At 42.3% G+C, this 23,210-nt stretch overlaps 1 protein-coding gene and 1 pseudogene across 4 annotated transcripts in view; both read left to right on the top strand.

Moving 5' to 3' along the window:
* Window positions 1–23,210, top strand: part of ADCY8 (adenylate cyclase 8) — a gene marked incomplete at its 3' end in the record, with an annotated part of 230,432 nt that overhangs the window by 189,605 nt on the left and 17,617 nt on the right. For all 3 annotated transcript variants that reach the window (XM_081265990.1, XM_081265989.1, XM_081265991.1), the window contains 2 exons: window positions 2,781–2,859; window positions 11,360–11,518. In XM_081265990.1, the coding sequence (XP_081122116.1) occupies window positions 2,781–2,859; window positions 11,360–11,518 (238 nt within the window). The remainder of the gene's footprint in view (window positions 1–2,780; window positions 2,860–11,359; window positions 11,519–23,210) is intronic.
* On the top strand, window positions 13,157–15,401 carry LOC308633187 (cytosolic 5'-nucleotidase 1B-like; annotated as a pseudogene). Its single transcript has 2 exons — window positions 13,157–13,175; window positions 13,611–15,401. The product of its transcript is annotated as a cytosolic 5'-nucleotidase 1B-like (transcript).

Below are 23,210 nucleotides of genomic sequence, written 5' to 3'. Positions count from 1 at the left end.
AAATGACTCAAGAGGTATTTGTGTTTTCTCTTGAAAATGTGTTTCCAATGATAAATTGCTGGGCTTAAAATAAGTTTCCTGTATCACAAAGAAAAGGATCTCAGAAGTACTAGGCCGAACAGGAGCTTGGGACAGATTCGTGGATTCACAGAAGGCACCACACCTAGGACATCTTCCACTCAAACCAAGCAATGTGCAGGAGTAATCTGTAGAAGCAACAGCACCATGCACCTCCCAGGTGGGAGAGGAAGACGGGGGCCAGAAGGTCCTCATATTTGTATAGTAAACATTATTAGAGTCATGCACAGATGACAAAGTAAACTGTGACATAGAGATATTAAGTGACATGCCCAAGCTCAAAACCTGATGGGTAGCAGAGCCAAGACTGCATCCTGGTTCTGTAAGAGTTCAAAAAGTTCAGGGCCTGAATCATTTTCCCAGAGATCCACAAACTTCAGGAGCTAGAGAACAAAGTGACAAAAAGCAAACAAAAGATGATCATTAAATATTCCTGTCCCCTCAAAACAAGCCCCATGGTGAGTGAGTTCAGGAATCCGTAAATGAATCCTCATCCCTAAATGCAGGGGTGAAAATACATGGGCGAGAGTCCAACCCTCTGCACTTCAGCTCTCTTGTTGGACAGCTCCAGTAGATATGAACACTTTCTTACTGAGTCTTCATGTGACCTCAAACATGACATGTGGCATTTATTTATTATCCCGGCCCTAGAGGCTTGTTAATTCAAGCTAGCCAAGCAAGATGTGTCTTGAACTTAAGGAACACATCCCACCCTTTCGTCCTCAAATCTTACCCTCCATTAAGTCTCCCCTGACACGCAGCCTGGGTTACTTTCTCTTCCCTAGCACTCCCGTGGCAACGAGGATATATCTGTTCCATGGAGTTTATCATATTATAAAATTATCTATGTATTTTTTCTTTCTCTTACTGGCCTATTTTGAGGGCAGAGACAATGTGCTTTCTTTATCTCTGCCTCCCAGTGTATGTCTACCACACAGGAGAAGCTCAGTAATTATGTGCTTCTCTGGGGCTATAGATAAGAAACATATTAAGGTCCATTATTAACATCTTATCTCCAAGGAAAAGCAGATGGAACTAGGGTGCTGAATCCTACTGTAGTCCCCAGAGCTCTCTGGTCCTCGTGGTCTCTACACACTCAATACCTTTCCAAGAGAGTGCACATTTCCATTCCTAAATCCTGCACTAACCTGGGGAGCCGCACTGGTCTTGGCTACTTTAGGTTGGGGGGCCTTTCAGTACAAAGCTAGGTGAGAAGCTAGTGTGGGTAGCTGAGTCCATTCCCTGTTTCCCTGTGCTGCACCTGCTAGTCTCCAGCAAGAGGAGAGAAGGGAAAGCGTGTGATGGCCTTCACACACCTGGATGGACCCTGCTCTTCTCCCTGTAGGTACTGCTTCTCATCTGTGATAGTCCCATATGTCCTTAGGCCACATCAGAGTTACTTTGGAGTGAGTTCTGAGGCTCTGTGTGCTTGTGGTGGGGAAAAGGATTAAACAAAGGAGTGATAGGATTTGGTTTCAGTGATTAAAAAAATATATTCTGGCAACACTGTAGAAAGTAGACTGTAGAAAGCGATGTAAGGTGGCAGTTGGAATCAGGTTGGTGGTACTTGGTGGTAGAGGTGACAGGATTTTGCTCTGAGTTGATGGGGGTGGTGAGGACTGACCCCTAGTTTTATTTCTGCTTTTGTCTCAAGGACCTGGGTGAATGGATGAGAGGGCACTTCCTGAGGTGGCGAAACCCGGGCAGAGAGAACCCTAGGTCATGTTAAGACCAACCACATCTTACGGAGAGATAATTTGTACTTGAATATTTTCATTTTGGGTTTCCTTCTTTAACCAGTGAAAGCCGGTCCAGGCTTTATCTCCACATGTCCACTTCACAGTCCAATGTTGCTTCCTCCAAGCCTTTTTCCTCCTGGCCTAAAATGTCCTGAGAAGACCCCATGCTGGGGAAGAACTGAGAAAGAACTGAGAATAAAGCCAGGGATTCCCTGGACCTCAGAACTCCCTTCATGGATGAAGGTCATGTCAGGGCGTCTGTGTATCCTTGCCACCGGCCTTTGCAGCTGGGTCTTCTAGAGAGCCCAGGTTAGTACCTCCCCAAGCTTTTCCCCACAAGGCTCATGGATCTAGCGCTGAGGTACACTCCTGCAAGAGACAGCTCCAAGGGAGCAAAGGGTTTATTTACTAAGAGACATAAGGTTTAAAATGGGGGAAACGGTACTCCTTGACATATAGAATTGATCTAGGGATTTAAAAAATGACATAAGGTTTAAAACAGTGTCCAACTTGTGAGATGGAAACAAAAATCTAAGCATGAAAGCACTCAAAATAAAGACTGTCACACAACAAAGATTTCACAGTGGTCTTCTAAAGAGGATCAGATCCCAAAAGGGGGGCTGGAGGATGTAAGTCTTCACATGAATTTCTGTGATGAGAAGGCATACAAGCCCTTTGAGATCTAAAAAAAGTACCTGCAAATGGAAGACATTACTAATGTGGTCACATTGTCTAGATGCTGGGCTCTAGAATCTCTCCTACCAGGTATGTCCTGGGGACCTCCACTGTTTAGAGGACCCTGGTTGCTGAACAGCTGATGCGTGAACCTGCAGAGCAGCCCGTATCTCATGGTGGGTGCTCAGAAGACACTTTCTTCTTCTCCCACTCCTGGTCAAACCTGTTTCCCTGGGAGCATCCTTGAAGTCCCTCCATACCACCATATTGTTTTTCTTCTTCCCACAGAGATTTCCTGGGGACCAAGGAGGCCTCCCTGCTGCTGATGGCCATGTTCCTGCTTGCTGTGTTCTACCACGGACAGCAGGTAACACAACACTTTGCTCAAGCTACCCTGGCCACCCACGTTCCCGGTGGCCGTGAAACTGCCCTGCAATGCCTTTCCTGTTCTTTGCGACAAATGACTATTAGCTGTTTGCATCAACTGGGGCTTTTAATGAATCAATGTCTATTGAAGATCACCTAATGGAAGACTAAGCTAGAGAAGATGAGGTCGTGAGTGTGTGGCTTTAAAGTCCTTTTGGCCCATCCCTTCCAAACTGACATTAGGAAAAAAGAACATTTTCCTAATAAAAGAGTATTTTATTTCTGCCTGAGGCAAACTGGGATCCTTCCCAAATCTATTGCCTGATATTGATATTGATATTGATAGAGAAGGTGTGTGCTGTGCTGGGTAAACATTCAGGCTGGAAGATCAGCAGAGGCAGGGTTCTGGCCCAGCTCTTCTCAGGAGTTGTGGCCTTGGATAAGTTATTTATTTCCTGAGAGTCGGCACCTTGACTCTCAAAGTAGTAACATCCATATAGGACTCTTTGAGATGGTTATGTATAGGGTTTGAGGATTCTTTGAGATGGTTGTGTATAGGGTTTTGTATGCTGCTTCGTGTGTGTGTATGTACATGTCGAGGAAAAACTTCATTGCTAAATTGTCCTGATTAGAAAAAGTGCCTACCACACTGATTATGCTCTGAGTCCCTAGTCTTTTGGTTTTGATTTTTTTGTTTTGTTTTTTCATGGTGCTGGGGATGGAACCCAGGGCTTCATTCACTCTAGGCAAGCACTCTACCACTGAACTACATCCTCAGACTCTGAGCCCCTGTCCTTCACTGGGATCTGGAGTGAGGAAGAACTACACAAAACCCCATTCCTGGCAGAGTTTCTAAGAGGAGAGTGAACTCTAAACAATGCAGAAGTGTTAGGTGTTGGACACACTTGCCCAGGGTCTTGAGAGAAGGAGCCACTCTGCAAAGCGCCTCCCAGCAGGCTTTGCTCAGGAGGTGTTGCCTACTCCCAGAGACCAGTGGGACTTATCCAGGCAGATTCCAACCAGTGATCGGTCAATCTCTGGAGAGGTCTCTCTCCCTGTAGAAACCTGGCCTCATCAGCCTCGTCGCTCTGCTCTGGATCCCAGTCCATCTTTCTCTGGTCTGTGTGCATTTCAAAAAGAGTAACTAGAAAAAATAAGGCAAACCAAGAAGGCTGTCAGCCAGAGCAGAAATAGGAACATCTCTGGGAAATCACCATGGAAACAGGGAGGCAACAAACCCTGGGAAACCAGGGATTAAATAGACAAAACTCCCGAGAATTGAGACACACATATGGAAAGTCACTCATAATAAGGGGGATGGTTAAAGCAGTGACTGCTTTTTACCTTTTGATGGAATTTGTGATAAAACACAAAGTCAAATGTCAAAGTCTAGCCATTACCAGAATTCCTTGGTATTTCTGACCATCGCTGGAAACAGGTGTCCTGTCTCCTAGGTCTGGGTGGCCTCCTTTTACAGAAGGACACGCAAACTAAAATCCATTTGAGGGCAATGAAGACAAAACTAGACAAGGCAGAGATGCACCCCCAGAGATGCACTCACTCCATCACACAGGTTTCAAAATGGCAAGTGAGAAATCCCCAGAAAGAGCTGAAAGAACAAATTTGGGGTAAGAGTCCTCATTCCATAATTATAATGTGTTTCTGTCTCCTCTGTTACCCTAAGAAATTACCTGTGCCTTGACAGTTCCCCTTTTCTCAAATGCTAAGCTTCTAACACTCCAAATCAATATATCCCACTTTACATTTGTGCAGGAAAATCAGATAATCTAATCCTGTTAAGATTATGTGTAAGGTAAGAATGCTTAAGTGCTTCACTGGAGTCTGAAAACTAGTGACATCTGATAATTTTTCCCTTCTATTAACTTTCAAAAGGCTTAGAATTACATAACTACATCTCACAACCATCAGTTATAGGTATTAGCTTTAGCAGATGGCACCCAAAACCCCAGCTCTGCTCCTTAGTAGGTACATGATCTTCAGCAGTTTACTTAACTTTCTGTATCTGTTTCCTCACCTACAAGATGGAAATGCTAATAACAGGCTCTACTTCCTCTGTTGTGATAGTATTGTGTGAGCATATAATTACAATATACTTAGCCCAATGGCTTGCACATATAAGAGCTAAAAATCATTGGTTAATATTTTACTTTGAAAATAAGCCTCTGTCACAAACAGGGAAGATATTGTTATCTGTGTAGCCCTAAGACAGGAGAAGAGACTCCATCTCCTGAGGCCCTGAGTTGCAAAGCCAATAAGAACAATTCTGAAACAGGAATCCAAGTGCTCTACCTTCTGCTTCCATTCTGTCTCTGACACATGCCACTGCCTCCCTATATTAGAAGCTGCTTTCTGCAGGATTGCATCCCTTCGGTGTCTCCTCTTTATAGCAAGTGGCAGGCCCCTGTTCATCCGGAATCAAGCCTACCCACTGCTGGCCTTGTGACCTGCTCCCACCAGGTTCCTCTGTGAGTCAGCAGCCCTGTATTTTAATAAAGCCTGAATGCTGCCCATTGATACCGGGTGTGCCAAAGTAGGGGGGGTGAGGCAGGCATGATGAGACAACCCCAGAGTGACACAGGCAGTTAGGCAACTGAAGAATTGGGAATTTTCATTTTGCACATGTGTGGAAGTGCTATGCCCAATACTTCCTCCTCTTCTGAGAAGGTGAACTTCTGAATGTTGGACAGGGAGGGAAAGCAAATGCCAGATGCCACCAGCTCGTGCCTGATTCACTCACAGTCCGGACGGAGGTTTGCGCTTTGCCTGAGCACCTCCATTCACAGAAGAGGAAGCCACACCTGTGTGTGGGGACAGAGATTCATAAGGTCATGCCTCTAGTCACCTACTCCTGGGTCTGTGAAAGATAGATGTTGGGGACTGCGTGGCTCAGAAGTAAAGACCCAAGCATTGGAACCCAATGTTTATATATATACACTTTGATGTGTACATATATTATTGGTCATCACTGTAATATACTATGGTAATATATAAAGGAATTTAGAAAGTCATTAATAATAAAAGATGTATAGGAAAAGACTATTTTTGTCCAACCATCCCTTGACCTTTCGAACCCCCTAAGTAACCATGTTTAGTCTTCTGATATTTATTGCCATAGAGCACGATGATGTTATATTGCTATTTTGAATTTATTCATTTTAAACATCATGTATTAGCTTTGCCTTCCTTAGATGTATATTCCCATATCCTCTCTTTGAAAATCATAAATTTCAATGAAATAATTCAACAGAGTTTGGTTATTATCTACATTAATATTGTGGAACCTAATATTCTTGCTTGAGTTCCAGCAATGCCATTTGGAGCATGAGTGACCTTGAGACACAACTTCCCAGAGCTGTCATTTTTCTCTTATCTGTAAAGTGCAATGATAAGTCATCTGTCAGAGTTAGCGACCTGCTGAAAGAGGTCATTCCATACAGTACAGGAGTTAAGAGTCACAGCTCAGAGTCAAAATGCCCTGGATTCAAAGCCTCTACTTCTGAGACCTTAGGAAATTGCCTCAACCTTACCGTGCCCACTCCCTCACCTGTGAAATGGAGATAATGAAGCGCCTGCCTCCGTGAGCTGTCAGGGGACTGAATGAGCTTGAATGCCATGAAGTGCCTGCAACGGAGCCTGAGCAAGGCAGGGGCTCCATCAGCAGTGGCTGTCATGATGTGAAAAGCCTGCAACAATACGGATTTATTTGCTTGGCATCTTTTTCATGTGGCCAGTTCCTCGATGACTGCATGCAAATCAGGAAAGAGCGTGCCCTTCCATTCAAATGATATTTTTGAGCAAATGCTAAAGAAATTTTACTTTTAAAATATCAATGTCCATGTCTCCCTTATGTTTTTTTTTTCTCTCCATGTCCACACACTAACTGCACTGTGTTGAAGTGATCACTTTGGTGTTGAAGTTTCCTTTGGTGCCCTCCAGCCACCACTCAGCTATGTGTAAATAGAGGCAGAGACTGTTTCACTCATCTTCCTCTGCCTGGCATCCAGCAGGTTGTAGGTGTACTTGACCTTTATTTAGTAAATGGAAGAGGAAAGCCTACCTTCTGTGGAGCTTTAATACCAGCTGGCACCTGCCTTCCTGACGCTGTCTGCGCTTGGACAGCATGGTCTCTGTGCACCTGCATTCAATGCATCTACCTTCAGTCACCAGGCTGAAAAGTAAACAGTGTTCTTATAACTGGAAAATTCTTGCTTAGGTGAAACCCAGGCCTCCATATTTCCCTATTCATATTTCCGAGTTGAATTCCTTTACATGAGGGCACTTCAACAGGACAGAAATAAACAAGTACCTCCTACTTCGACCAAGCATGCATTGTTTTTTAAATATTTTTTAGTTGTTGATGGACTTTTATTTATTTGTATGTGGTGCCCAAAATCAAATCTAGCGCCTTACGCATGCTAAGCAAGCGCTTTACCACTGAGCCACAACCCCAGCCCCATAAGCATGCATGTTTAATGGGAAAAAAAAAGCATTTCATTGGGAAATAGTTATGGGTGAGAAAATGCTGTGCTTCATAGAAGTCAAAACTGATGCTCTTGAATCTGGAAGAGAAAATGATCAAAGCAGAGCTTTTGATCTCATTTCATCCACAGAAGCCTTAAATTATAGGAACACCTTGCAATCGATATTTTTGACATTTCAGATGGCCTTTGTGTGCATCATGTCACTTGATCCCAATAATAGTTCCATATAATAATCCATATCTCAAATTAGACAGGCTAGGGGCCATCAGCCTTAGTCATGGGAAAGGGAACCAACAAGTGGAATGAATTTACCAAGGCCACCCAGCTACCTGGTGGAGCACCCAGGACTAGCATTCTTGTGAACAAGCCGCTGCCTCCGCTCATGATTATTTTGGGGGGGAGGTGGTGTGGGAAATTTCAAAAACATACAAGAACACATAAAAGCATGTCCGAGGTCACATTGACTCACATCCAGCCTCGTTACATCTGTATCCCTATTTATTTGGCCCCTTGACCTCCTTCCCTCCAATTATTTTGAAGAAAATTCCAAACCTCCTATCATTCATCTGTAAGGACTTCAATATGTGTCTAAAGTGAGATTTTTTTTTAACCTGATCACAATTAAAAGAATACACTTGTAAAAAGAAAACCACAATTCATTTATATTGTCAAATCTCTATGCCATGTTTCCATTTCTTGGTTAACTTATAATTGTATCTTTTAAGTTTGTTTATTGGAATTGAAATCCAGATAAAGTCTGTGTATTGCCATTGGCTGATACATCTTTAAATATGCAGGATCAACCTCCATCTTTTTTTCTTTTTTTTTTTTTTTTGCAGTATTCTGTGAGGGCCAGTGGGCATGTAGAGGTCCTCCTAGTTCAGAGTTTGTCCACTGCATCCCCTAAAGTTATTTAACACTTTCCTCTCATAGGTTTATCTTGAATTGGTTGTTATATCTAGAAACTTGATGAGATTTGGTTTCAATTTTTTCCTGCAAAAATATTTAACTATAATTAGAAGATGGATAGTGTCTCCTTGTCTCTATTTTTGTGATATTAGCAGCTACTGGTAATAGCCTGTATTCATCTGTTCACTAGATTGTGACATTCTAATCCTATCAGTAGTCCATAATTTATTAGCTGGAATACATTATTTAAAAGAACCATCTCCTCACCAACTCTTACCTGGAAATACAAGTCATGAAACGATGATAAATGCTGAATTCTTTACCTATGAGTTTGGTTCCTATGAGTTCCCTGATAAATTTGTTCCCTAGCACCATTCAGAAGCGACGGATGAGATTTTGTCTTTTTAAGTGCCACTCTGAATTTATGCATTTTAGTGTATTTCTGGTGTTCCCATCCATTGCAATTATTATTCTTAGTAAAGCCTAATTTCTCACATCTTTGACAACTGGAAGCCTATGCAAACTGGCTTTTAGATCCGTTTTACTACCGGAGTTTGTAGTCTCAGAGAGATTCCTTGTTTATGGCATGAAAAAAAAATATTCTAGATTTTTAAATTTTCTGTCCTAAAACTGAACCACTTCTGGAAAGAGTAAGGATTATTTTTATAGAAACCAATATTAAGAAATCACAGTCCGGAAGCTCTGGGTGCCCATTGTTGCTGCTAGGTTTCCATCCTCTTCAGGGCCTTGATTTCAGTGGGAAGAACTAGGAAACGCACACCTCAAGTTCACAGTGATCCTTGTTTTCTTATTGAGGACCTACGGCTTTTTTAATATCACCAGATTTACATCTGCAGCTATTTCCTGTTCCCCAGAATTCCAGTTTTCAATGACAACAACACAATTGCCCATTTGCTTTATTGTACAATAGTCTAAGAATACTAATGCAAATATTACCACCTACAATACGATTATTATAACACGTTTTAACTTTTTATTTGAATTCTTTTTATCCTTAGGGTATTTTCATCTAGGAATGGGCCATCAAATTATTGTTTAAAAAAACATCAGGCATACATATTTTCTCTCCATGGGTTAGAGATGAAGGTTCATTATTTACTTATTTACTTTTACAGACACTTTTAAAATCTATTTAGTTTTATAATTAAGTAAAAAATTTTCCATGATTTTAAAGTTGACTCAAAACAAGATAGAATTTTAAGTTTAGATTCTAGCTTTATTCCTCCATCCTGTTTCCTGTTCCCTCTCTCATCTAGTAGATAACAGCTTTTTATGGTTTTCACTTTAGTTTTTCAGTAAACAAATTAAGACGGATTAATGTGTGTGTAAGAGGAGAGAGAGAGAGAGAGAGAGAGAGAGAGAGAGAGAGAAACTTTCCTTTTTTAGACAAGTGATAGCACATAATACATGCATTTCTCCCTTAGAGAACAGCTCATCAAAGTATAGAGAATCACTCTTCCTATTTATAGCTGCACTGTGTCCTGTTGTATATATGTGCTATGGTTTGTTCAATCAACAAAATGAACATTTGGATTGTTTCAGCTTCTGCTATTATTGAATAAATAACCTGTGCCTGTCTTTTATACTGTTGTTATCTGCTAGGATTTTAAAGTAAGACATAGCAAAGCAACTAGTCGTAAGCCCTTGAATTTAGGACATCTAACTACATGTAGTAGACTGTTCATTTTAATGGTTAAAGATTTTGAAATAATACATCCCTGAAGTTGTGATAAAAATGGCTTGAGTGTTGCTCTGTAAAGGAAATTCTTATGCACAGGGAAACCAGAACAGGATGGGAGAGAACTAACTAAGAGTGCCGAGAGTAAGTTGTTTACCTTTAACTTCCTAAGTAATTCACATCCACCCCCAGGTGGTTCATCAACAGCATCTCAAGTTCATAGATGAGGAAACAGAAAAGTCACTACTTGTCTTGGGTTATAGTGGCAAATGTGGAACCAGAGCTCTATGCCCTATGCCATATCTGTCTGACACCAAATCCATGATCATCTTACTATAGTTCATTCATTTCTTCCTTATTGTTTAGTGATCAAGAACACACTCTGTGCCCAGTTTTGGAATTAAGTTCAAATTCTGGTTTCTCCACTAACTGGGTGTGAACTTATCAAGTTACCTAACTATGTTAGCTTGATTTTTTCATCTGACAAAGAAGGATTGAAAATAATATCATACTATTGGGGTTGCTGCTTGGATTAAAGGACCTACTGTTTCAATATTGCTTAGAAAAAAAGCCAGAGACATAATAAGTTCCACTCAAGCACTGGTTAGTTTTAGGATTCCAACATATTTGTCAAACCAAACTAACCAATACGGATAGAGCACCTGCTCTGTGCTGGACACGTCAGGCTGCCAGTCAGCTCAGGCTGCCCCAACCAATACCTCAGATAGGTAGACCTAGCAGAAATTTGCTTCTCATAGCTCTGGAAGCTGTAAAGTCTAAGATCCTGGTCCAGAAGATTTTGGTTCCAGGTAAAGGCTCTTTCTGGCTTGCAGATGACCACCTTCTTGCTGTGTTGTCCCATGGTCCTGTCTTAATGGGTGCTCATGGAGAGAGAAAAGCAGACTCTGTCCCGTCCCTTCCAGTACAGGCAGTAACTCCATCACAAGGGCCCATCCTCATAACCTCATCTAGCCCTACTCACTTCCCAAAAGTTCCATCTCCAAATATCATCACCTCCTGAGTCAGAGTATCCATAGGAAGAGGGGGAGGGCACAATCATTCAGTCCCCAGCAGTAAGGATGTGACAAGTGAACAGGTGACAGGACCGTGACTGCACAGCACCTGTGGTCTAAGAGAGGACTCAGATATGGTCTAAAATCCCACAAATGAGTATAAAAACACAGGTGCAATGATACTGGGAGGTAGGCGCACAGTCCGAGGGACCTAATCATTCTCTGATGGCTTGGGGGCAGTCAATGCCTCCCATCACTTAGGCAGGCTGTTTCCTTTCTGAAGAGTGCTAGATCCTGGCCCACCTCCAGATATGTGTGGCTGGAGCCCATACTCCCCAAGTTCCTCAGCTGCCTCTCTTTGTCTCCCATGAACTGCAGCTGGAATACACAGCTCGCCTGGACTTCCTCTGGCGCGTACAGGCCAAAGAGGAGATCAACGAGATGAAGGAGCTGAGGGAACACAATGAGAACATGCTCCGGAATATCTTACCCAGTCATGTGGCCCGCCATTTCCTGGAGAAAGACCGAGACAATGAGGTGAGCCCTTGCAAGTCTGGCTGGTTAAAAGGGGTCAGAATGGTCTGTATAGTGTTGTTCCACTGAACCCATACCCTGGGAGAATTCTTCTATGCTCTTGTGAGGGCATGAAAATGAAGACCATACCTACCAATGGTGCCAGGCAGCCATGGCAGGCATCATGTTACCTACACACCACCTCCCCTGGCCCCAAGCAGCTCATCAATTAGGCGGACATAATATCCTCATTGTAAGACTGAATTGAAATTTTTAAGTTTTACATGTGTGTTATGTATTTAAATATCTATGTGTACCTGAATATATATATATATATATATATATATATATATATATATATACATATATATAGCTAAATTATATATATATGCACACATACACATATATTTCAGTCATAGAAAGTACAAATACTGTATGATTTCATTTATATGAGGTATTTGGAGCAGTCAAAATCATAGAGGCAGATTGGTGGTTGCCAAGAGCTAGAGGGAGGAAGGAATGAGAAGTCATTGTTTCAGAGACTCAGAATTTGTTTTGCAAGATGAAAAATGTTCTAAGATGGTGGTAATGGTTGCATAACAGTGTGAATGGACTTAGTACTACTGAACTATACAATTAATGGTTAAGATGGTAAATTTCATGTACATGTATTTTACCATAATTTTAAAATAATAATATATGTATATAGACATATGCATAATGGATAAATATGTGTATGCACATATGTATTCATATATAAATGTAGGTGTGGTGGGTGTGAGTATAAGTATTCTTAGCAAAATGTCTGGCATGTAATGGATGCTCGAAAATGTATTTATGCTTAAAACTACTTTTTCTTATTGTGTCACACCTGAAGGGCCACTCTATGAAGTCAACACAGAGTCTGAATCAAGGTGCCAGAGGCTACCATTTCCTCCCAGGTTTCAGGGGAAAATCCTTCCTTGCCTAGTGCAGCTTCTGATGCTCCTTGGCTAGTGGCCCCCATCACTCCACTCTGTGGCTCATCTTTATGTGGCCCTCTTTATAATAACATGTGTCCTCCTCTCTTCCAAGGACACCAGTCATTGGATTTAGAGTCCATTAATCCATTATAACTTCATCTTAACTTAATTACAGCTGTAAAGACTATTTCCAAATAAGATCATATTCTGATGTTCCAGGTGGATGAATTTAGGAGGGGCATGCACCACTGCACCCAGCTACAATCCCAAATCTTTACTTCAAACTTTAGTTTGAAGAACAGCAACTTGGTAAAATGTTCTTCTAAACCTTATACTTTAAAGACTTGCGTACTCAGAAGACATGAAATATCTAATACACAAAGAAGCCAGTAACAGTACCACAATTACACTGATGTTTTTATATTAACAAACTTTAGCTTTTAAAGAAAAAAATCAGACTCTATAATGTAGTATAATACTCTAAAATAGCAGACTCTATAATGTAGTGTAACATTATTGTTGTTCAAACCCTAAGTTCCCTTAAGGCAAGTTGCTCTAAAGAATAAAATTTAAAAGACATAAATCATTATTTGGCGCAGAGCGCCCGCGTGGCTCCTCCTTCCCGTCTGCGCTGAGCACCCGCCGAAGCTGCTGTTACTATCATTCCTTTTTTACCAATAAGGTTACAGCATGCGAGATTATGCATCTTGCAGAGGCACGTAAGAAGAGGTAGCACTAATTCGTAAAGCCCAAACTATCTACGAAGCTATTTCTTTTCTCAACAAAATATTGCTAGTCTCAAGGAGGTGAGCACACCACCTGGGAATTCTGGGTGGAGGAAGCATCAGGGCAGACAGCTTCTGTGAGACACGTCCTCCTGAACACACTGAGCTCCCAGGTGCAGCCACTGATGTGGCGTGGATGCCAGGTTGACTTATTATTGTGGATGAACGTAGAAGACTGAAAACGAAGAATTGTGGCTCAAAGACGAGTTATCGTAAGTCTCAAAGCTATGAAGTTTTCAACCCACCCTCAGGGTAGCAGCGTTCCAGAACGATAATGACAGTCTCTGCAAGCCTTCGGAGCTCTGGGTTCTAGAATGCACAGAATGGTACTTCCCCAGGATTGTTCTAGTTGAACCAATCACAAAGCAGGCCCAGATTTAAAGAATGAGAATAGGATGAGGCAATCAAAAGAGAGTCTAGAAGGAGAAAAATGAAAGGAAACTGAAAAGTCAGGAGTTCAGCTAAGAAATCAGGTGAGGCATGAAGTCTGTCTGAATCACCCGCTGAGATGTTGCCCAGTGCTGAGAGTTGCCCCAGGCTGGGTCACCCGTCTTGTAGACGCTGCCTTTGTGCAGTTGAGGGAGCTAGCCGCTGCCGCACAATGCGTATTTATATTCACGTGTGCCTGCTGTGGGAGCAGGGCCGGAAGATCATCATGATGAGGGGATCCCAAGAAACGTTGCGGAAGCCAGACTCTCGAGCAAGTGTTGTATAAAAGCAGTGGTCTAGGACATCTCGGAGCCCATCCACCAAGCCTCTATCAGTAGATGAGTCAAGAAGAAGGAACACCAGTCTTAAGCTCCAAAACAGCTCCACCACCTCCCGAACTTCATCTACTTCCCCCAGCGGGAGGACTCTCCACCACCACAGGCTTCGCCAGAACCCTCTTCACCAATGCCCAAAACGCAGCCAGAGTCAGATATGTCTGTCGAATCCGAACCAGAGTCCAGCAACCGGCGCAAGAAGTATGAGCCTCCCGAAACCTGGCCTCAAAGCCTGGGGCGTGATGTCCGCGAGAACCGGAGCTCCCCGTCGCCGGACGCACGAAGCTGTGAATCCCGAGACTCGCACGGGCAGCCGCGGGAATATTCGCGCACGACTCCCATGGAGTGGAAGGTCTATCCCCAGCATCAGCATCGCACACCTTACCCTACCTCCATCCAGATGGATCTCGACTGTATGTTTGAAATGCAACAGCAGAAGCTGCAGGAGGAAGATGAGCCCAGACCCAAGAAATCCATCACCATCGCTGTGTCATCTCGGGCACTCTTCAACATGATGGATGACAGGAGAATCTACGAGGAAGAAGGTCTGGAAAAGTACATGGAATATCAGCTCACCAACGAGAACGTCATCCTGACGCCCGGGCCCGCGTTCCGCTTCGTCAAGGCCCTGCAGCATGTCAATGCTAGACTCCGAGATCTGTATCCTCATGATCAGGAATTATTCGATATTGTACTGATGACGAATAACCACGCCCAAGTGGGGGTGCGCCTGATAAACAGCGTCAATCACTATGGCCTACTAATTGACCGCTTCTGTTTCACCGGTGGAAAAAGTCCCATTGGCTATTTGAAGGCATATCTCACCAACTTGTATCTTTCTGCGGATTTTGAAAAAGTCCAAGAAGCCATACAAGAAGGTATTGCCTCTGCAACCATGTTTGATGGGGCCAAAGATATGCCTTACTGCGACATACAGCTCCGTGTGGCCGTGGACGGGGATGCGGTCTTCTTCTCTGGTGAGTCCGAACAAACTGCCAAAGAGCACAGGCGGGACAAATTCTTTCAACACGAAACACTCTCTGAGAATAAGCCCCTTGTTCACAGTCCCTTGAAAGGCTTTCTGGAAGATTTAGGCAGACTACAAAAGAAGTTTTATGCCAAAGATGAACGGTTACTGTGTCCTATCAGGACCTACCTGGTTACAGCCCGGAGTGCAGCCAGCTCAGGGGCCCGGATGCTGAAGACTCTTCGCCGCTGGGGTCTAGAGATAGACGAAGCTCTTTTTCTTGCGGGAGCTCCTAAAGGTCCCATCTTGGTGAAGATCCGGCCCCACATCTTCTTTGATGACCGGATGTTCCTCATTGAAGGGGCAAAGAAATTAGGCACCATCACAGCTCATGCACCTTATGGAGTTGGCCAAAAATACCACACTTAGCGATGAGGACAAGAAAAAGAACAGTGACCTTGTATTACAGAGGAAACTTCCTTTGGATGTTTAGAGTAATCAGGTATTTTAGAAGTTTGGACCTAAAAAACTAGCTCCTTTTGGAAGTTTCCTCTTCATGTTCTGGGGCAACATTTTCAACTATCAAGTAACCTTCAAGCTACTTCTCTTTGTCAATGCTGTTGAATGCCATTGTACCTGCCTTTGTGTAAATCATAATGATGACTCTTTAGAATAAATTTTGAATTTGAATACTTGAATGACTAAGGGAATGTTTCAGACACTTTCTTAGTTTCACAGAACAATGCTCATTTTTGGAATTTGGTACATAGAATGTATGGTTACCCGTCATCACCTAGATTATTGGTTTTCAAAGGTGGAATGTGTATTAAGTATACTCTTGAAAAACAAGTTGAAATAAAAATGTTACTCTACATGCATGAGTTTACCAGTTTTGACACTTCATTTGGAAATAAAAAAAAGCTGAATGTTTAAGCTTTGTAAGATAGGGCACTTTGTAAATAAGTTCTAGACACAGCCTCCTGAGAAGGGTTCTTTGAAGCTTTCTTAGTAAGTTAATTGCCTCTGAACTATAAAACTTCATATTCAAAGACTCCTGCTTTGGACTAGGCAAGTTGGGCCAATATTGGGGGGGGGGGGATTGGCCACCACTTCAAAATGTGTCATGACATGTTGTATCATGGCCTCTGCCATTCTTTTATAATTTTTGTTTTACTTTCATTAATATTTGATCGGTTAGTAACCATAATATACCATATGTTAGGGATAGTGAGATAGTGATTTTATATTATCTCATTTTCTTATCAAATTAAATGTTTGTGACATAGTATTATTACCTTCCTTTTATTTCAACGAGGAACTTAAAATTCAAAAATAATAAGTAGCTTGTCCAAGGATGTGAAGCTAATAAGTGGTAGGACCAAAATTCATATTCAGATATTCATGAGTTTCTTTCTTCTCTGTTACACAGCATTCAAAAAGAGTTGTCATTATTTTCATTGCCTTTGGATTAGTCACTCTATTAAGTTCCAGGCATAAGTAGTTTCATAACAAATCTAAGGATTATTTTCCTCCTCCTGTCCTCATATTCTTTCCTGCTCTCTCTATGCCTACCTCCATCTCTATTCTTCCTTCACATAAAGAATCCACCCTGGCTCTAGTTGAGAAACACCACAGGTGGCACACATCTTTTGATCTGCTCCCTAATTTGTTGAAAACCAGTGCAAAATATATTAGTTGTGACACATTTTGAGCACTTATATTCTTTAGGAAACTGAAAACATTAACAATATTGTAGAGGAAGTCCAGTGTGGGAACTCAAACAGCCAACACAAGAAGACTGTTTGTCCTTAGTGCCAGTGAGGGTCACACATGAAATTGAGGAAGCAGAGATCCATAGAACCTGGAATTGGTCAGGAAGAACAGACCTGAAGTGGACTTTGAAGGATGGGTAAGATGTGGACAGGTAAAAAGGAACAGAAAGAGGAAACAGATGTGCTTTGGGCTGGGCATTTAAGTGACAGCTTCATATTGGGAAGAAGAAGGGGCCACCTCTCCTGATTCCTGTTCTAGAAGCCTTATATAATCCCCAGTGATAGTGGGGAGAATCCCACCACCAAGCCTTCCCACCTCTGAGTTCCATTCTCAGTATGTAAAAAGTCACCTTCTCCTGGAATTTATCTATGTTCTCTTTGTATTATTACTATTAGATGCATGTGATATCCTTTCCAAATGTAAGTGAATGATGGTTGGCTTATTAAAATCAGCTAGGGAGTTTATTTCAAACTAAAAAAAAATATTGATAGATAAGAGCAGATTAATGTTTTAAGAAATCCTTGTTACTTCAAGACATAGATTAAACTTTGATTTATATCAGCACATTAATATTTGACCCTAGAAAAAAAGCCTTAATTAACTTTAACTAATTGTGCTAATTACATATAACCAACTTAGTTATGTACAAATATTGTACCCTTCACCAAACTTCTGTAACTTACTTAGACTTTCTACAATTTTTTACTTTACCACCAAAAGACTTTCTCACCAAGAAACATTTCTTTTTCCTTCTCCTTTTCATATTAACATATATTTCCATACCTAGAACCTTTTTATATCTCTTTTATAGCTGTTGATCCTTTTAAAATTAATATTCTAAACAAGCCCTATAAAATTTCTGAATTAAGACAAACCACTCCACTTCAACAAGATGAAATACTTTGTTTTTATAGTACTCAGATTGAAACCCAACTGAAACCTCTCATATTCTTTGTATATGAAATTACACTTGATTGAATCTTAACTCTTAGTAACCTTATTTTTAGTGCAGTCAGAAACAAAGCAATCTCAAAGTTTGAAGTAAAGATTTGGGATTGTAGCTGGGTGTAATGGTGCATGCCCCTCCTAAACTCATCCACCAGGAACATCAGAATGTGACCTTATATGGAAATAGTCTTTACAGCTGTAATTAAATTAAGATGAAGTTATAATGGATTAATGGACTCTAAATAAAAATAATCTCACATAATATTTAAATATATTACCTTATGGAATTTAAGAAGTTAGGAGTACCTGATTTTATATTTAGCAGTTGCTGTTTTAGCACTTTAACTTTGTGAATTAATCAGATGTCTTTAACAAACACATTTATGAAAATTAATCCCATTGATGTTAAATCTAATGTTCTCATTTTAACTATAAAAATCAAGATATACAAGTGTAGCTAACGGTATTAGCCATCTCTTCCCTGTTGAAGAAAAATCCTATAGGTAATGGATATTCCATTCTAGACATTTTATAGAAACCAACACTCCATTAATTGTCTAACTTGTAAGTTAGTAATTTCAAAGACATCTTTATTCTCATCTGCTTACTTAATTTAAATTTTTTAAGTCATGTGAACTAAAAGGTATATGGAGCCATTTCTCTTTTAAATTTTGATTTATGAGTGCTCATTTATCTATATGCAAACTTTGATATAAGGACTTAAGCACATACTTAGACACAATATAATATATAGGTGTGCACACATAAATAAAACAGACACAATACAATACACAAATGTGCACACATAAATTTAAAAAAAAACATTTTTTTCCACTTCCTCAGTTGGTAATTAGGTATCCACAGGTAGGAGGCACAGCTACAGATGTTTATTAAAGCCTCTATTAGATTTAACCTGTTAAGAATGAAAATAGAGCCTATCAGACTTTTACATTATGACTTAAATGTAAGGCAGGCTTTAACAACTGGAAATGCTAGGTTTAAAGTCTGGCAGCCATGGTGGACATTGAAATCAAAGGTTCAGGTGGCCACTTGTCCTCGATGACTATCAGATTTATTCCCCAAATCACCATGTCTATGTCCTTCTTAGGATTTTGTGAAGGAGATTTTCCAATGTATTTAAGAGCTAGCCCTTGAAAATTGGCCTCTGAACAAAAAAGTATAAAAATCTCTATAGTTAGATAAAATAAGACTACTTAGAAAAATACATTAACTTAGGCAGAAAGGATCAAATGTGAATTCACTATAAAACTATGAGTTCAAAAATAGAATTTAAAAAAAAGAATTTTAAAAAGTCTTAAAAATGACCCAGCTGGAATTACTCTAGTAAAAGAGCACAAGAACATCTTTATCAGATCAGAGTTCACTTTTTGTTTCAGATTAGAGTAGTTCAGATATTCAAAGAATGTAAGAGTCCTGAAATCCTCAGATTTTCAAAGTAAAGAAGGCTTGTATGTACTAGATCGTTCCATTTTTCCCACCCTGTGCTGTAGTGTTTAGGGAGGAACTTGTTAAGAAAGCAGGGTGGTAGAGTGCAAGAGCAGATAAGAGAGCCAGCCATTTAGGTACCACAGTGGCTTGAATTTAAAACTGACACTTTTTTTTTTCCTCAACTGGTTCTCCACAAGCCTTATAAGTCTTGCAAGCTCTGCAAGCCCTGTAAGCCTCTGCAATTTACATTTCAAATGCAAGCTTTGGAGAAGTAAGCTAAGAAGTAAGGGAAGTTGCTGTTTTGAGCAAAACCTCATGCACAGGGCTTTTTAACCATTTTTTTTTCCATTTCTCCAGTTGGTAATTAGGTCAGATTTGGATGCAGAAAATTATGGGATGTCATCTCCCATTACTTTTGAGTTGAGGCTCCCCTCTGAACAACATGAAAATTAACAAGAGAATAGGACGTGGGTTTTTGCACCCAGGAACTGTCTCTTTGGCTAGAGGATGTCTCCTCAATACTGGAGCCTCCACAGACAGCAATTTCCACTTTCCATGCATGACCTCTGGATTTAACTGCTGCCTTGCCAGTGTGGTCATAACTCATGTGCTTTTTCAGGGGTGGCCATGAAAAAGATTCAAGCCCCCAGATTATCCACCTTTACCATGTGATTTGTAATCCCTGGGAGAACATATAACCCCTTTTTGAAATGAATCTTGATCTGTCTGTGTTGAGCCTCCAATTAGTTAATGAACTTTTGGGGGGGAGGTAGAATTGAACCTCACTTAGAACAGAAAATCACGGCTGAGTCTAATTTACAATTTTGGCACAACTTGCGCTTTTTTAACAAGGTCTGAGAAGTCCTTAGGCCTGCACATAGGAGCTTCAGACTATTTCCTTTCTTTTTACAAAACAGGCTGAGCTGTAGAATGGTATTAAAATTTATATTTCCCTCTGATAGCCATGATTCTCTATCAGACCATGTTTGGCCGCAGAAGAACAGGAGTGGTAAAGGCTGGCATAAAGAGTTTACTCTAGCTGTGGGCCAAAGGAATCTTCAGAGAGCTGTGGATATAAATCTCCCTTTTGCAGTCAAAGAAACTAGTAGATGGGAATCCTTGTGGGCTTGCAAAGACTTAATATGTGAACAAAGGGAATCTAGGGATTTCCTGGAGAAACACTCCATGTAAAATGTCCTTCTCTCAATGGCTTGTGTCTGATCAGGAGGGGAGGGGGTGCTTGGGAGGAGTGAGCACAAGAGAGTGCAGTATGGCTCATTTTAGGTGAATATCTCATTGGAGCTTTCACTCAGTGCCACTCTATCGACCAGTTGCCACAGCATACCCTATAAGGGCAGTCTGGAGAGAAGTTGGGGAGAAACCTTTGAATTTCACCAGGGAGTGGCCCCAGCCAGAATCTCAGAGTTGTTCCAACCCTTTGTCCATCTCTACACACCGAAGGCAGACTGGGTTTAGACAGCACCAAATGTGCTCCGAGCCTGGATAGGATAGTGAGAAATGGCCTTCGCAGAACCCAACATGACTGACCTGCAGGATGGGTGATTAGGAGCCACCTGGGCCATGAATCCTATCACCTGAGTCTTGTAGAGTGGCGGCTTGTACTAACTGCATTTAATTAGCCAATGGGTGCTCATTACTTTCCTCCAAAAAGAAAGAGAGAAAGGCTCACCTCAGAAAGATGTGGGGTGCATGTGAAGGAGCTGACCTTGGTGACAGCTGAGTCCCTATCTGAGACCAGAGATGATACTGGTGGTGTTCAGAGTCCTGTTGCCCTGGTATGAAGACCCAAGAAAAGCCAAAGCAAGTGCCAAAAGTTTTATTTAAAGGATAGAACAGAGACAAACCTCTCCCAAGGCAGAAAGGGATCCAGAGCTGGTGTCCTCTTATTCAATAAAGTTTGGGGGAAGGAATAAAGTGGTGAGTGTCCTTGCTGGAGCACTCAAACAGGAGGAGCAGCCCTTGCCTGGGATGCTACAAAAGCAACTGGGTTCATCACAGAGGCTGGGCTCATACGACTTTTCCAAACTAGATTTACACACTGAGCTCAACGGGGGTGAGAATCCTTAGAACAAATGTTCCAAATAGGCTGATCCTGAGACATATCTGTGCAGTGAGCCAGTGAGTGGCCGGTTGGTTGGTTTGCTGATTTAATTTGTGAATATTATGCCTTTGGGCATAGAATGGGCTCTCCAACTTTCCCATCTATACTCTGATACTCACACTGCCTGAAAGGCCCCTAAAGACTTTTGGGTTGGTGATTCTTGCCTTGGGACCCTAGAGGGCAGAACCAAGAGAGACCTCTAGGGTCTGTTTCCCATCCAAGCCATTGAAGAAAGACCAGTACTGGAGAAGCCAAGGCAGGAGTAACCAGAGGCCTGAGTAACCAGCTCCTGATGCACTCAGGCCCTGGAGGGTCTCAGAGCAGATGGAAACACCACCCACTCTCCTCGACAGATGGAGTTCCCTGGAACTGGGTTCAGGTCTGGTTTCCCCCAAGGCTCCCTGAGGCCAGAGGCTTTGTTGTAAGAGCTTCTTGACAGAGCCACAGAAGCCGAGGGAACATTGGGGTGCATCAACCATGACCACCAGATGTAGAGAAGGAAACCCAGGGACCAGAAGGAAGACCAAAGGGACACGAGATGAGAGCTGCCTCTCGGCCAGGACTCCACAACAGTGATGCGTTTTGGACCAGTGGGGAAAGCAAGGAGAAACTGATTTCCTTCTGAAAAGAAGGAAACCAACAAGAAAGGCCTACTAAGATCCCAGGGCAAATCCTCTAAACCACGAAAATGGCGGCCTCAGCCCTCATTAAACATATGAGACATTACCCAACAAAAGTCCAGTCAGCATTATTTGAGGTTTTAAAAATCTTTAAACAGTTCACACTCGACTAGGATTAGACACTAACATGCTCACATCGCCCAGAGAACTCGCACACTGCGGTTGACTGAACATGCTGCAGGCCAGACACCAAGCCAGGCAGTTGGGGAACCTTATCTTTCATTCCATTCACAGCCCTCAGAGGAGAGTTCCACCAGCTGGGCATTGGAGAAGAAACTGGGTCCCTGAGAAGTTTGTGACATGCCTCACACTCTCCGCAGCCCCAGCACCTCACATTTCTGGCTTCTGTGCCACTCTCTCCCTTGTCATGTGGCTGCCCAAGTTGTCCTGGGGTCAGGCAAGACTGGGGAGCATGTATGTGCATGTGCGTGCACAGGACACTGAGAAAAGGGGGTGGGGGGGCAGGGAGGCATCCTAGGTGAAGTGCCGGGGAGACCTGCAGGGGTCTTCAGGAGCCCCCAGCTTCATGAGCTGTTACTATTAGAGTAAAGGCATTCTTAGCTGCTCCTCTTGATACAAATCTGAATGTGATGCAAACCTTGGAGTATGATTAGAAGCACATGTGAGTTTCAGGGGCCACAGGTGTCCCCAGGTACCACCTAGTCCTGCCCCCACTTCACCTCCCTGGGCTCTCTCCCTGTGTCCATCAGCGGGCCTTGGAGGTTTCTCAGTGCATTCAGACTGAGTGAATCGTGCGTATCAATATGGGTCTCTTGCCTCAGATTCCCCGGGCCTTGCTCAAAGAGGAGCAGCCAGCATAACCCGTGGCTGTAGAGGCCAGGCAGCTTCTCAGGTGCAGCCCGTGTGTGTTCCAGGCCACAGCAGCCAAGGGTCCACTCAGAGCCACCACAACACCACTGCTGCAAGCCCAGCCTCTCTTTCCTCTCCCCTCCTGAATTTCAACCCTTCTTAAAGCCCTTCAAGGGAGTGAGTCACTGTGGTCTAGTGGGAAAACCCCAAGTCAGTAAGCCAGAAAGGCATGTGTTCAAATAGCAGCTCCACCATTTAAGAACTAGGACTTGAGGCAAATTGAGCCTCCGTTTTCTCACCTGTAAAATGGCTCTGATTGTCCTTATGCTCTGAGGACCCACTTCCAGAAAGTGGAAGAAAAGTCTTTCAGACAGACCCAAAGAGTCAAGGCAGAGAACTGCAACACTGCAGGATATTTGTGACAAAGGGGTGCCAAGACCACCTGCACTGCAGAGT

Source organism: Spermophilus citellus (genome assembly GCF_964194105.1).
Source record: "Spermophilus citellus genome assembly, chromosome: 14".
NCBI classification, from domain to species: Eukaryota; Metazoa; Chordata; class Mammalia; order Rodentia; family Sciuridae; genus Spermophilus; species Spermophilus citellus.
Note: the sequence above shows the minus strand (reverse complement) of the source record. Positions and strands in the feature narration are given on the sequence as shown.